The 15,196-nt window shown below is 36.5% G+C and overlaps 1 protein-coding gene across 1 annotated transcript; it reads left to right on the forward strand.

The window, feature by feature from the left end:
• Positions 1-740: 740 nt before the first annotated feature.
• Positions 741-6,922, forward strand: LOC132061522 (E3 ubiquitin protein ligase RIE1-like). Its single transcript, XM_059454321.1, has 5 exons — positions 741-1,180; positions 4,306-4,425; positions 5,478-5,607; positions 5,688-5,846; positions 6,425-6,922. The coding sequence occupies exons 1-5, from the start codon at positions 741-743 to the stop codon at positions 6,584-6,586; spliced, it is 1,011 nt and encodes a 336-aa protein (XP_059310304.1). The 3' UTR covers positions 6,587-6,922.
• Positions 6,923-15,196: the final 8,274 nt, after the last annotated feature.

Raw genomic sequence — 15,196 nt, forward strand, 5'->3', positions numbered from 1 at the left:
AAAAATCTTACTAAATACTCCTTTTGTCTCAAAATATTTATCACATTTTTCATTTATACGCCCATTAAGAAAATATTTATAAGGGTAACATTTTGACTATTTTACTCACTTAACATATTTAATCATATTTTCTTTCCTCAATAAATATTTACTCCATTAATGATGAAGTCTCTTAAATGTTGGTATGTGAACTCATAAAATTAGTTCATTAATTTAATTAATGGAAGGGTAAAATGGCACAAAGCTGCTTAACTTTATCTTGGGTAAATAAAACAATAAATATTTTGAGACAAGTATTTTTAGTAAGGTAGACAAATATTTTGAGACGGAGAGAGTAGTCCTCTGTCTCAATTTATGTGGCATATTTTTCTTTTTAGTCTGTCTCCAAAAAAATATGACCTTCCTATATTTAAAAAAAATTAATTATATGAGATGATTTTCAGCTACACAAAATATCTAAAGCTAATTTTGAATCACAAATTTCAAAATTCTTTCCTTGTTATATTTCATACCTAATCAAATGATGTCACATAAATTTGGACGAAGTGAGTATAAAATGATGACAAACCAATACGTTAGCTAAATCAAAATCTATGTTTCTGACAAAAAAAAAACAACCCCACTTTCTCTCTCTAATAAAAAACACAGCTGTGGTTGACGAGGTAATAATTAAACTGATATAATCAAAGATTCAACAAAAAACTTATCCATTTTCACTTCGAAAAAAAATAAAAATAAATATGGCAACTGAGCCAGCCAATTCAACTGTCCCACTTCTTAACCGGCGACTGGGCCGTCAGTCATCACTATCTATACTTCTCAGCCGTGTCACCGGCCGTGGCGGCGGCGGCGGCGCGTTAGTGCGCGAGACGGCGGCGCGTGAGCTGGACGAGCGACGCGCCGACTGGGGCTACTCGAAGCCGGTGGTGGCTTTAGACATGATGTGGAATTTGGGGTTTGTGATTGTCTCTGTTGTGGTTTTGTGTTGTGCAGTTGATGAGGAACCGAATGTACCGATTAGGGTTTGGATTTGTGGGTATGGGTTGCAGTGTGTAGTGCATGTTGTGCTTGTTTGGTTGGAATATAATAGGAGGAGTTCTCAAGGGGCAATATTGGAAGAAGGAAATAGTGATAGTGAAGAGAGGAATAATGAGGTTTTGGGTATTGATAATCAGTCAAGGTAAGCTAAAAGATTTCAATTTTTTACTGCAATAAAACATTAAACTTACTGTCATGACAAATTGGTAAATACTTCAAAATATTATGAATAATTCATCTGTGTAGTATGAAGGCAGTGGTAGGTAAAAACTCACATTACCAGGTGTTTACGTCAAATCAATGGACAATGCATATGCAGCCTCCTAAATTTGTCCCTTTTTTTTTATTTTGGCACCTCAACTAAGTGTTGTTCCTATTGAACCCCTGAACTCGTTCTCAAGTGTGTTTATCAAACCCCCTAAATCTGATTTTTATTAGAAGCAGAAATTAAATTGGAGAAATGAAGGTGGAGTAATATTTTAGACATGTGGTAAGCTATTCTTTAGGTCATGAATGTGTCGGTTTCTGTTAGTTCTGCTCTTCCAGTACCAGCTTAACTAAGAGCTACTCTCTTTTTTCCTCTCAACTGCTGCTAATCTTAGCTAAAAGATGACATAATTAAATTAGAATATATATTAGCATGTTGTTACGTTGAAGATGGAATACTATGTAAGTCGGATTGTGTTTGATAGACACACTTGAGGGCGAGTTCAGGGGTTCAATAGGAACAACACTTAGTTGAGGCGCCAAATTGAAAAAAAGGAGCAAGTTTAGGGGGGCTGCATATGAATTAAGCCCTAATTAATGTATATATTCACTTCATTAAATTGGTAGAGGGAAATAATGATAGTGAGGATGTTGTTGAAGAGAGGAATTAGGTTTTGGGTATTGGTAATCGGTCAAGGTAAGCTCCATATTTTTTCTACAATAAAGCATGACACTTTCTGTCACAAGTTAATAGATACTTCAAATGTTATGAATTCATATGTGTTGTATGAAGGCGGTGGTATTACTTATAGTGTCACTTGTTATGGCTTAATTTAATTACTCCCTCCGTCCCAAATTAGTTGTCATGTTTTGTTCGAGAGTCAATTTGATTACTCCATGTCTTACCATTGAAATCTACATTTTCTCTTCTGATCACTGGTTTAATCATCACCTTCTCATAGTCAAACTATTTGAACTTTAGCTGACGAGTTCACAGTAAAAACTAATTCTAGTGTTTTCTGTCAGAGGCTACTTTCTTGGCATTTTCTTCCGCCCTTTTTCTCTATGGAATATTTCGCAATCCATTCGAAGACTTACATGTTTACTCTCTCTAATTTTGCTATCATAGTGCTTGAAATATACTCGATTAAGTTTCCTTTTATGTATAATATATACATAAAGACAAGTACTGAAGTTAAACCAAAGGAAAGGTTTGGATTAATCAAATGAAGTATGGTAATTGATTGTATTTCAGAAGCTGAAATCTTGATAATTGCTATATATTTTAAAGGTAGACCTCTGAGCCGAGGGTCTATCGGAAGCAGCTTCTCTACCTATGGTAGGGGTAAGGTCGTACCCTCCCCAGACCCTACTAGTGTTGATTACACTGGGTATGTTGTTGTTGTTGTTGGTGAACATGTTTGCTTAACAGAATGGTTAGATGAAATATTTTAAAGCTTATACATTTCACATCAATTTAAAGGCAAGTAACTTGCTTTAGACTTTGTATGAGAGAGACTTTATGTCAGATAATGAGAGGGCATTGATTAGTGATTTTCAAATAGTTTACCCTTGGGCCTCACCAACTGCTATCTATTTGAACAGATGCATGCCTTTCATAGTCAACCTAGTAAATGGAACTTTATGAGATATATTGGTAAGGTACTGGTATCTACTAGGTTACATGGATTTTATAACATCCATATAGTCATTGAAAGATCCGTGTATCAGAGAAGGATAATATCTTCAAAGGAAAGGAAGAGCAGCAGAGAGCACAAATCTATGAGGAAGTTCAATAATTTTCTTTTATAGGTTAAGAAGATGAAAACTGTAATGAGAATAATTTATCTTTGTTCGTTTCTTGGTGAGAGTTCACGGTAGTATCACGCAAGTAATTCTTACCTTTTGGACTAAGTTAATCTAAGTAGAAGTAGTTTCTGCAGGTCTTCATTCTGTGATGCAAAGCAATTGCCGGAACTTATACATGTCCTTTTGATGTACAATGAATAGAATACACACACGTACACATAAACTGTATTAGCATATACGAATACAATATATTTATGTATGTCTAAATAGTTTTTTATGTACTCATTTTGGACAGGCAAATTTATTTAACCCTTCAGAGGCCCATCTTAGAGATGTGTCGGTGTGTGTGGAGTTTGGAGGGGGAGGGGGAGGGTGGGTTGCCAGAGAAGCAGATGAAACTGCAAGGACCTCTTTCTGCTAAGTAAATTATAAAATTTGTTTCATGGGACAGTTAAGAAACAAATCAGGCTTCACACTTTAAAGATATAGTACCATGTCATGGATTTCAATCAATATAACTTTGTTTCAAACGCCTATTCTGAGAATACACTGTCACTCAATCTGATTGGTTGTAAGTAAGATTTTTGTACTGGTAGTGGTATATGAAATTGGTTCTTAAAGTTTGCTTTCAAAATTAATCTAATTTCTCAGACTGTCACATTATTGTTGACTTCGAATCGTTGCAATGACTTTGAATTCGTGGAACTAGAAAGTATAGTACAAATTATTACTGTTTTAAGAAGCATTCTATGTTATCTTCATTCTAGAATGTTCAAAAAATAAAAATGAATGACGTGTAATAGGGGAAGTTCTATATCTACTTATCATGAAATCTTTCCATGAATTTTGCTTTTTTAAGGCATTCAAACAATTAATTTGCAGATTTTCCAACTTATATTTATGCTTTGCAGCCAACATTACCTTAATGATTTCTGACCCATATATTACGGTATGGTTGATCTGCTATCTCTAGTAGATTATCACTGAGTTACATTTGATATTTGTTACTCTGCAAGCTGAAACTACTGCTTAAAGAAGCATGAAAACTATATGCAATTCAACTTGGCTATGCCATTAGCACCTTTTTAATCCTCTGGATAAACATATAGATGCATGCATTCTCATCATTTGATCGACAATTTTAATTGTCTTTTAAGCATCAAACAAGATATGTATTCCTTTTATTGGTTAATGCTGCTATAGAAGTGGCAAATTTAATTTACTGACTCCTTACCATTTTGGACATCACAGTGTTGCTAAACGATGTGAATATGTGAATACAATGGGATCACTTCTTTGGTGGATAGTTGGCTTTTACTGGATAGTCTCTGGTGGTGAAATTCTTTTACGGGATGCCCCGCGTCTATATTGGTATGTCAAGATCTACTATCACTTCAAGCCTTTATTTCTAGGGAGAAATCGTAAATGAGGAAAAACTTTTTAAAGTTATAATTTGTGTTAAATACTTAAATTAGTCTTACATTATAAAACTTTTGTTTTAGTTGATGGTCGTCTATGAGACTTGTATTTTGTTATCTCTGCTATTTTCAAATTGTGATTTTAAAAAGTTGCAATCCCCTTTAGGAATTCTCCCCTATATTTTATCAAGTTGTCATTTTGGGACAGCTTAAAAATGTAAACATAGTCATAGCAAGAGATAGGGTGTAACCTGTTATATATAGTTTCTGATTGAGTTTTTCTTAATTTCAATTCCTTTAAACGTACTAGTAATACTTGCACAGCTCAAACAGACAGTGGTTTCTAATCTTTTAGATATATTTGTCTGAATGCAACCTTCATCGTTTCACATTTTGGATAATGGTAGTTGTGGAAAAGATGTTACTAATTAGTTCATGAATTGGCATCTTTCATTGTTGTTGTTAATTAGAATATAGCCTTACCAGAGATTGTTCAAGTAAAGTAGAATTCTTTTATTCTAGTTTATCTAGAGTATTAGTTGTGCCCTCAAAGATTTAATTCCTACATCTTTCTGGTTCAGCTGAATTATGCTTAGATCAACCATCTCATTACAGCATATAAGTTGTCATATCAAGAGAAGCCGTGGATGTTTATTATCTTTGCTCTCTCTCTCTCTCTCTCTCTTTAGAATATATCCGGTTGATGAATTATTATTGGTTTTTTTTTCTTTTTTAAATGTTTGTGATCACCAGATAGAGCCTTGTTTGAGCACTGATATCAAGTGCTGCAGGTTGGCAGTTGTATTTCTAGCATTCGATGTATTCTTTGCCATCTTTTGTCAAGAGAAGCCGTGGATGTTTATTATCTTTGCTTTCTCTCTCTCTCTCTCTCTCTTTAGAATATATCCGGTTGATGAATTATTATTGGTTTTTTTTTTTTTCTTTTTTAAATGTTTGTGATCACCAGATAGAGCCTTGTTTGAGCACTGATATCAAGTGCTGCAGGTTGGCAGTTGTATTTCTAGCATTCGATGTATTCTTTGCCATCTTTTGTGTTGCTTTGGCATGTCTGATAGGAGTTGCTCTTTGTTGCTGCTTGCCTTGCATAATTGCAGTACTCTATGCAGTGGGCCAGGTAAGAGACAAACTATATAAATAATTACAGGCAAGCTATTTGACATGTTTCTGGTATGATCTTTTACCTGTAATATATAGGAAGGTGCATCGGATGAAGATCTCAGAGTTCTCCCCAAATATAGATTCCATCTCTGCAAGGATGAGGAGAAACCAAGTGTTGGGGCTGGTAGGATGGTACCAATGGAGACAAGCAGCGGATACTTGGCCACTGAGCGTATTCTTTTACCCGATGATGCAGTAAGTTAATGGGCTTTTTTTCATTTTTAGCCAGTCAGCTTAAATTAATTACGGGCGCCAGCCGAAATATATAAAACCTATACACTGATTATGTATATTGTGTTAATACTTATGCTTAATAAACAAAACCTATACATTTGCTGGCTATTTTGTAAATTAGATCACGGAAGGAATTGGACTGTAAAGGTTAATTCCGTGTCTAAAATATGCTTAAAGCCAGTTTGACGTAGTGGCGATGGAGAAACCTCAACCAATTATCATTTTCTTTCTCCTTTATTTTGTTCCCGCTCCCATTACTCTGTCTATATTGGAAATAGAGCTGTTTCATTGTATGCATATTCCACAACCTTACTTCAAGATTGTATTTTCTCAAGTAGACAGTTATCTTGCTTTGGTTTTAAAATGTAGCTCTACGGGTACTGCAGTGGTGCTAAGTGAACTTCATTTGGATCCACTGCTTCAGTTAGATCTAGCATTATGAGACACATCGCTGAATACTAGTAATAGACGTTGTAGTATTTCTGGCTATGATTATTTGTGATAAAATAGTTACCAATACTTCAACTTTTGTTTGCTAGGAATGTTGTATATGTCTTAGCTCGTACGAGGATGAGGCAGAACTCCATGCTCTTCCCTGTAATCATCATTTCCACTCCACTTGCATCGTGAAATGGCTTAAGATGAATGCAACATGTCCGTTATGCAAGTACAACATCCTGAAGGGGAATGAACAGGTTTAGAGCAAAGGAGAATGAAAAACAATGTACCATTGATTCGAGTTATTGAAGCTGCCTGTGGAAATTGGAAATGCTGCTTGCCGAATCCATATCAAAACAACTAGTTGAGCTTCCTCTCATGTTCACTGAGCGTATTGGAGATCTTTTCTGTAGTGAATTGTCTTCAGTTATTATAAAAAAAATGTAGCAACCGCCCACCCCCAAAAAATTAAGAAAGAAGAGGTTGGTCCTTGGCCCAACTCATGTAAATTATCTTGACTGTATTTTTTTCCATGAGGTGTATAGCTAAATCTTGTAAGTACATGTTTTTTTCTTGTGCGTGGTTACATCTCCAGGATATTCTTGTGCTCCTTGTTCTATTTTCAGGTCAACTTTTCCCTCTGAAACATGTCCATATAAAGAACACGACGAGCATAAATACCCTCTTTAACTTCTGTTTTAACTATCATATTTCGACTTGTGATCAATCCATAGATACCGATAGAAAATAAATAGGCACTCAAATGGGTGATAGTTTGATCTAAATTTTACTCCATTTGTCAATGAGCTTAAGGCTAGAGTTATTTACTTGAAGTGATCTAATTGAATGAAGGGAATGCTGTTTCTAATTAATGTTGTTTCCCTCGGCACAAGGACAAGTCCATATAAAGAACATGACGAGCATAAATATCCTCTTTACCTTCTGTTCTAACTACCATATTTCGATTTGTGATCAATCCATAGTTACTGATAGAAAATAAATTAGGCACTCAAATGGGTGATAGTTCGATCTCAGTTTGAGGCAAGAGTTATTTACTTGAAGTGATCTAATTGAATGAAGGGGATGTTGTTTCTAAATAATGTTGTTTCTGGGCTGAATGATTCTATGGAACTGTTGCTATCTTTGTGAAATATCTCAATCTTCTATCCAAGAGAAAAAACCGTGGAAGCCTTGGTGCTGTAATCTCAAACGGTATGGATGGGAGTCTCTTACACAATAGGTCCTTATTAATATTTTCTTCTATCCGGTTATTAAGATGAAATGCGGTAACAATTGCATCTTGCTTGGAAAGACCGTTGTGAAGAAAGCGCTATTTATGATTTCGATTTCTGCTATATTTCATTTCTCTTCCCCTTATTCAATTACGTCATGTAATGGGGAAAAAATGAAAAAGGTCAAAAAAAAAAAGTACACTAACGAAGGAAAGAACTTCCTACAAACAGTCCCCAATGAGACGTTGCGAGTTGGGGTGGTACGTTTCGGCCAGATATTTTAAAAATTATAGCCTATCAATTTTTCGAATTTTTTACTGTGCAATTTAGATTCTTTAAAAATGTCTCAATTATATCGGCTTTTTTTTTTCTTTTTTTTTTTAGTGTCGGTATCGGTATGGTTAGCCAGTTATGTAGATTTTTGATAGTTTTTTAAACGCCATTTTAGACGTCATTTTAGAGTCGCATTGTTAGAATGTCCGATTCGTTATATAAAAAAATAACAAGGTAAAATTATTTAATTCGCATGACCACGTGAGATTGATTCCAAACTAGTCAATTTGGACGCGCTTCGCGCTGTTATTTTGTGAAAAATTATCTATACATTTATAAATTAGTTTTTTGTTAAATTTAATCAGGTAGAAGAATCATAAAGTTGCATTCTCATATATAAAATTCATGTCTATTAATATCATACTAAAAATTGTTTAAGCAAGTAGCACACTGAAAGAAAAAATCATAAAATTGTTGCTTACATTCTTTTTGGTACGAGCATTAACACAAAGAAGGACATGTAAGCTCTTTGCTTATTTGCGTGAGAACTTGAGAATCACAAAAGAAAACTCAAAATTAATGATCAATGTTTTGATAAATATGCAGCAAAAAAAAAAAATGCATCCTAAAGAGGTAAGATTCAATCCATCATTATCATCAGAATTCAAGGATATATCATAATGGACAATGTTAATTGACTTTAATTAAGCTCAACAAAACGTGCATTTTCAACTCAATATTAATCGGGCTCTTATATATTCCCTTTATTAATTATAATTATTAATGAAAAATAAATATGAAGAGGCATATGAGTTGATACACATTGATCATGGCCATAATCAGACATTAAAGTTCTGTCCGCTCCTTTCGTAGTGCTCCAAATAGAGCTAATTGATTTACTTTCTATAAAGAACTTAAATAGTGAAAGATCTAGGAAAGGAACTAATTTTTTTAGAGTTTTTGACATTTTATAAGGCAAAAAAAGAGAAATAAATAAAATCATTGATTAGGTTATTAGCAATATGTAATCTGAATATGCAAACAAAACAATACAGTTGTATGTCTTAATCACTATCTTCAGAAGATATTCCATTTTTATCAATTATCACAATAGTAATCAAGGATATATAGCGAGCAAAATGTATAAAGCATTTATAGGGTTTTACTAAAATGTATCTATTTAAACTCATAATTCTAATTTATTTCCACTTTTAAAGAGAAAAAAGAAGTAATCTAAGGAGTACCAGAAATTTTTTTGGTACATTGAGATATTTATAACTTATGGCAATAGTGTGATTAAGACTTTACTGAAATACCTAAATACTTGAGAATACTAGCTAATAGATGGACAGTTTGTAGCCATAAAATAAGACAAAATGGATGTTAAAATGTAATAGATGGGCAGTTCGAAGCCATATAATACGACCAAAAAGGGTGTTAAAATGCCTAATTGATAAACAATTATAAAGGGGGAAAGTTGTATAATTTTACTTAAGAGACTGTAGGCTTCTAAAAGTAGGGCAAGTCAAATATGAGGGGGGAAAGAGCAAAAAACAAAAAGAAGAAAACATTGTAGAAGTAAATTCCTTGCCGTAAAAGAAGTGTTGAATCACTTTTTAAAAGCATGAAGGCCAGAGTGCTAAAGAATGCATCCATTTTTTGATTCGCTAAAATGTCCCTATCATTTGATTAAAGTAGACACTTTTAGGGGCTTATTGGGCTTTTACTCAAATCTCCAAATTTCCTTCTCTTTCCCCTGCAATTCATTTCCTTTACCAGGTTAACTTCAACAAAAACAATCCTTCATTTCGTCCATTATTGCTTTTTAATGTTAGCAAAGATTGGGTGATTTTTGTGGAGAAAAAAATGAAGAAAGCGCATGAATGGAAAAAGCAACAATCAACAAATGAGTTTGCTTTCTATTGGGAGAAGCCTGCTGGAATTAGAGATTAACAAAAAAACACCTTGGCTCACAATTTTTTTCTTTTTCTATGAATAAATGTAGATCTTCTAAATTTATTTGGATTCAATTAATCCTTTCTAACTTTTCACTTTTCTTATGGTTAAAAAGAAAATCTAATTTATTCAATCACATATTATACTACGAATTTAATGTGCAATGAATTAAGAAAAATTATTGAAAAGAAAATTTTCTTTCTTCTCCTTTGCATATAAAATACACTTCCATTCCAGTATTTATGACGATTTCCAACAATAAAAAGACCAAGAGTCACAAGTTGATCTCATCTTCATAACTTCTTAAATCTTCTCATGTCATTCTCTTTGCGCTGCTCAATTGGCTGTTGGGTCCTGTTGAATGTCCAGGAATATTTAGAGAGAGTGGGCTGATGCAAAGGATGGAAGAAATTTGGAGATTTGGGTAAAAGACCAATAAGCCCCTAAAAGTGCCTACTTTAATCAAATGATAGGGACATTTTAGTGAATCAAAAAGTGGGTACATTGCTAACCTACAACCTTCATGTTGTAGGTTAGCAAAACCCCATATATATATATATGATTAAGCTTTTTATATCTTCATAAGATCTCAAATCTTGATTCACCTTGTGCTCCTCCCGCATATATAGCCTTCAATTATAAAGCTACAAAATAAAAAGTCGCCCTCCATATGTGAAACCATTGGTAAATGTAATATATGAGGATGATAATAACAAAAACTTCACTATCTTTGTTTGACGCCGGCCGTTATCATTAAAATTGTGGTTAGGATTTCCAGATTCGGGTTAAAGCCGAGTGTCGCACGAGCCTTCATTTTTTAAAGGGCTAAAAGTAGCACCTTCACTTTGTTTGTAATGAAAAGAAAAGAGAAGATCTTCGAAATATTTTTTTAGGGGAGGACTTTTTTGATCGCCTTACTCTTCAATCATGGGTTAAAATGTGGTTAAAGTCTCTCCGATGATAGCATATATTATGCTCTTCTTATTGTACCAATGTCCATATAATTAAATATGAAAGCCAAACTGATAAGCAGTGCATCAGATTTCTTGTCACATGTGTATCTGTGATATACTTATGAAAGAAAAAAAGCTTCAGGAATATTATATAGAGACATGTTCCATTGAGGTTAAATATGTAGAGTAGTCATTTAAGTGGTGTTATCTGAAGAACTAATGATAGTCTTTTGGGTTCCCAAACTGAAAAAGAGACGTGGGAATAAAGCAGAGTAAAGGATTGAGGAATAAAGAAGAGAAAAGGAGGGAGGTGTAATTAAGATAATATCATTTAAAAGTGACTTTCAACTTTTTAATATATCATATAAATAGGGAAAAGTAGGAAAAAATCTCAAAATTTTGAGAAAAAAAGATAAATAGGAATGGAGGCCATGTAGAAAGCACAATGTCAATTTATACATGCCTTTATATTGTATATAGATTACTCCTTTGATAATGAAAAACTGATGCAGAACTGACCATACTCCTTGCATAGCTTACAATGTCAACAACTAGCAGGAGAGTTTATTTTATAAAAGAATGCACAATATACCTCTAAAATATATACGAAAGATAATGCTCTAGAAAATGTGATAAATTCCATATAAATCATGTCATTAAACTCAAAGTAAAGTTTTATAATTTGAACATTTTGTTGTCATATGTTCTTTAGCAATTTACTAAAAAAAATCATAGCTAACTCGAGATCATGGGTCGGATAGTTTTTCTCATGTTTTCGCAGTTGCCTTGAAGCATAAGCAATCATCTTATCATGCTGCATCAACACACATCCTAATCCAACGCCTGAAGCATCACAATCGTCAACATAGCCTTTCGATCCTTCTGGAAGTGTCAGAACCCGGGCCAAAGTTAATCTACTCTTTAACTCCTGAAAACTGCGTTCACAAGCATCTGTCCATTGAAATTTTGCTGCCTTCTGAGTCAGCTTTGTTAATGGCGCAGAAATAAAAGAAAAGCCTTCTACAAATCTTCTGTAGTAACCTGCCAAGCCCAGAAAACTACGAACCTCCGTAGGTGTTATAGGCCTTGGCCAAGTCTTCACAGCCTCAATCTTCTGGGTATCCACCCGAATACCATCGACTGAAATAATATGCCCCAAAAAGGTCACCGAATTCAACCAAAATTCACACTTTGAAAATTTTGCAAATAGCTCCCGAGTCTGAAGAACTCTAAAAACGGTACGTAAATGATCTGCATGGTCTACCTCGGATCGAGAATATACCAGGATATCGTCAATGAATACTATCACAAACAGGTCTAGGAAAGGCCTGAACGTTCATCAAATCCATAAATACTGCCGGTGCATTAGTTAGTCCAAACGACATTACCCGAAACTCGAAATGACTGTATCAGGTTCTGAAGGTGGTCTTAGGAATATCTTCCTCCCTGACTCTCACCTGATGATACTCGGATCTCAAATCTATTTTTGAAAACCATTTGACACCCTGCAATTGATCAAATAAATCATCGATCCTTGGAAGTGGATATTTATTCTTGATCGTCACCTTATTCAGTTGTCTGTAATCAATACACATTCGCAAGAAGCCATCTTTCTTTTGTACAAACAACGCGGGTGCTCCCCACGGGGATGAACTATGCCTAATAAAGCCTTTCTCAAGCAAGTCCTTCAATTGCTCTTTCAACTCTGCGGGAGCCATCCTATAAGGAGGAATAGATATAGGTTTTGTATCCGGTAGCACATCAATAAAGAAAATCAATCCTCTTGCTCTGTGAAGGCACGAAGCTCATCCCGAAATACATCCTAATCTCATTTATTACTAAGACGGAGCGAAGAGTCGGCGATTCGACTTCTATATCTTGAACCCGGACTAAATGGTAAATACAGCCTTTTGCAATCATCTTCCTTGCCTTGAGATAAGAAATAAACCTACCTCTCGGAGACGCTGTATTTCCCTTCCATTCCAAAACTGGTTCTTCCGAAAACTGAAAGCGAACTATTTTTGTTCTACAATCAACATTGGCATAGCAAGAACATAACCAATCCATGCCCATGATAACATCAAAATCCACCATTTTCAACTCATGTAAATCAGCCATAGTACGATGATTACAAATTACAAATCACAATCACACAATTTCTATATACTCGACTAGCTATTACCGGATCACCAACGGGTATCGATATCTCGAAAGGTTTGATTGACTCCGATTTCACCCCAAATCGACCAGCAATATAAGGAGTAACATATGACAATGTGGAGCCTAGATCAATCAATGCATATACATCATGAGAAAATACCGATAATATACCTGTGACAACATCAGGGGAGGACTTAAGATCCTGTCGCCCGGCCGCGTACAACACAAAGTGCCGAGGACCACTGGAACCGGCACTCCCCCCTCACCTCTACCACGACCGACCGGTGTCCGCGGCCCCGCCCAGCCGGACATATAGATGACGAAGACAGTCGTCGACCCGAGGCCTGGACCCTACCCCTACCACCAATTGAGGGGTAGTCGCGCATGATATGGCCTGGTCGACCGCATGCATAGCGAACATCTGAACCCTATCGGCACTGGCCCCAATGTAACTTCCCGCACTGAGAACATCCTGGTATGGGCGATCTTTCCTGGCTCGAGTCACCCCTGTAATGAGAACCTGAAGCTCTAAAACTCTGACTCAGCCTAGAGTGAATAGGTCTATTAAATCTCTAGCCCGTAAATTGTGAAGGCGCACTAGTCATGGAATGGCCTGAATGCCTACAAAACTGCTGTCTTTGCCCTCCTCTGAACTCACTAGTCGGACCCGAAGATCTAGCCCTCTTACTATAGCCTCTATCATGCTCGCGCTCACTTCTTTGTTGTTATTGGCTTTCCTCCAAATTCTAGGCATGGGCTTGAATGTGAGAAATGTCCATACCATCTTGAAGTGACGCAGTCAAGCACTTATCCATCAAATGTAGCCCTAAGCCACTCACAAACCGGTGCACTCGATCACCCATATCCGCTACCATGGCCGGAGCATACCTAGCCAAAGAATTGAAGCGAAGGCTATACTCTAGGGCACTCATGCTTCCTTGCCTAAGGTTCAAAAACTTATCGTCTCTAGCCCGCCGAACCTCTAGGGACAAGTAATGTCGGAGGAAAGCATCAACGAATTCTTGCCATACCAGGGGAGGTGCATTAACTCCTCTAGAAGACATCCAAATCGTATGCCAATGAACCGCAACATCCCGTAGTCTATAGGAAGCCAATTCTATCGATTCGACGTCTGAAGCATGCATTAACCGAAGTGTTCTCAATATCCCATCAATAAAGTTTTAAGAATCCTCATCCGGTTTTGACCCGAAGAATTCCGGAGGGTTCAAGCTAATAAAATCACGGGCTCTAGCACTCACAGCCCTATCACCATGACCCATGCCCTGTCGCTGAACCTGCACAACGACTAACTGTGTCAGCAAATGGATGACCTCTTTCACTTTTTGGCCTGAGACATCTGGTGGAGTAACTGGGAGTGTCGGAGCTGGGGCTGAGGCTCCCTCATGCTCCCTTGAAACTGGTGGTGAGTGAGAGGACCGAGATGGAACCTCATTGTAAGATTCACCTTCCTCTATAACCGCTATGGGTACCTCTCTCCGTCCCCGCTCACCGTGTCTTTGCCCTTTTGGGCTGCTGTAGCTTTTCCCTTTACAGGCATCTCTGAAATACATAACACATGGTTAAGAAAAGAGAAATTCTTATATCATGGTTCTATCGAACGATCTATGAAAAAGGAAGAAGGTCATTCATTCCTAAATGTCCGCAGCCTCCTGTTTATAAGTGTGGGGCGCAGAACATCCATAAACAAGACTCTACTGGACACGGGTCGTGGACACACCCGGAACCAGGCGCTCGCGATATCACACGTCACGACCCAACCGAGGAACCGGACGGACACCATAAGCTAACCCACCGGTCACCTCTCATCATACTTCCACAATCATATCTAGGTGAGCCACATGGCTAACTCGCAATCCTATGTATCAATAATACAATTTCCATCGGCCTAAGGCACTTTTATATCAACATCATCAACTACGCCCATATACATATACACAAGCCGACAAGACTAACAAAATGATATACAAAAACATATGAGCCGATAAGGCTAAGAGACATCTAGCCATACACAACTGTCTAAGAGCCTCTAGAAAGAATATGTAACATCATAAAGATGGGACATGACCCCGCCATGCCTATATATGTACACAAAAGAATAGTACCAACGGCAGTACACGACTCACGAATCAAATGGAGCTCCTCTAAGAGTCTCCCCGAATAAGCGACCTAAGGGTCAAGTACTGTCTCCTGTCCCACTGCGGGCATGCGCGGCGTCCGCAAACAAAGGACGTCGGTACGAACAACTTTTCGAGTATGTAAGGCATAAGTAATAACAGTA

Source organism: Lycium ferocissimum, chromosome 6 (genome assembly GCF_029784015.1).
Source record: "Lycium ferocissimum isolate CSIRO_LF1 chromosome 6, AGI_CSIRO_Lferr_CH_V1, whole genome shotgun sequence".
NCBI lineage: Eukaryota > Viridiplantae > Streptophyta > Magnoliopsida > Solanales > Solanaceae > Lycium > Lycium ferocissimum.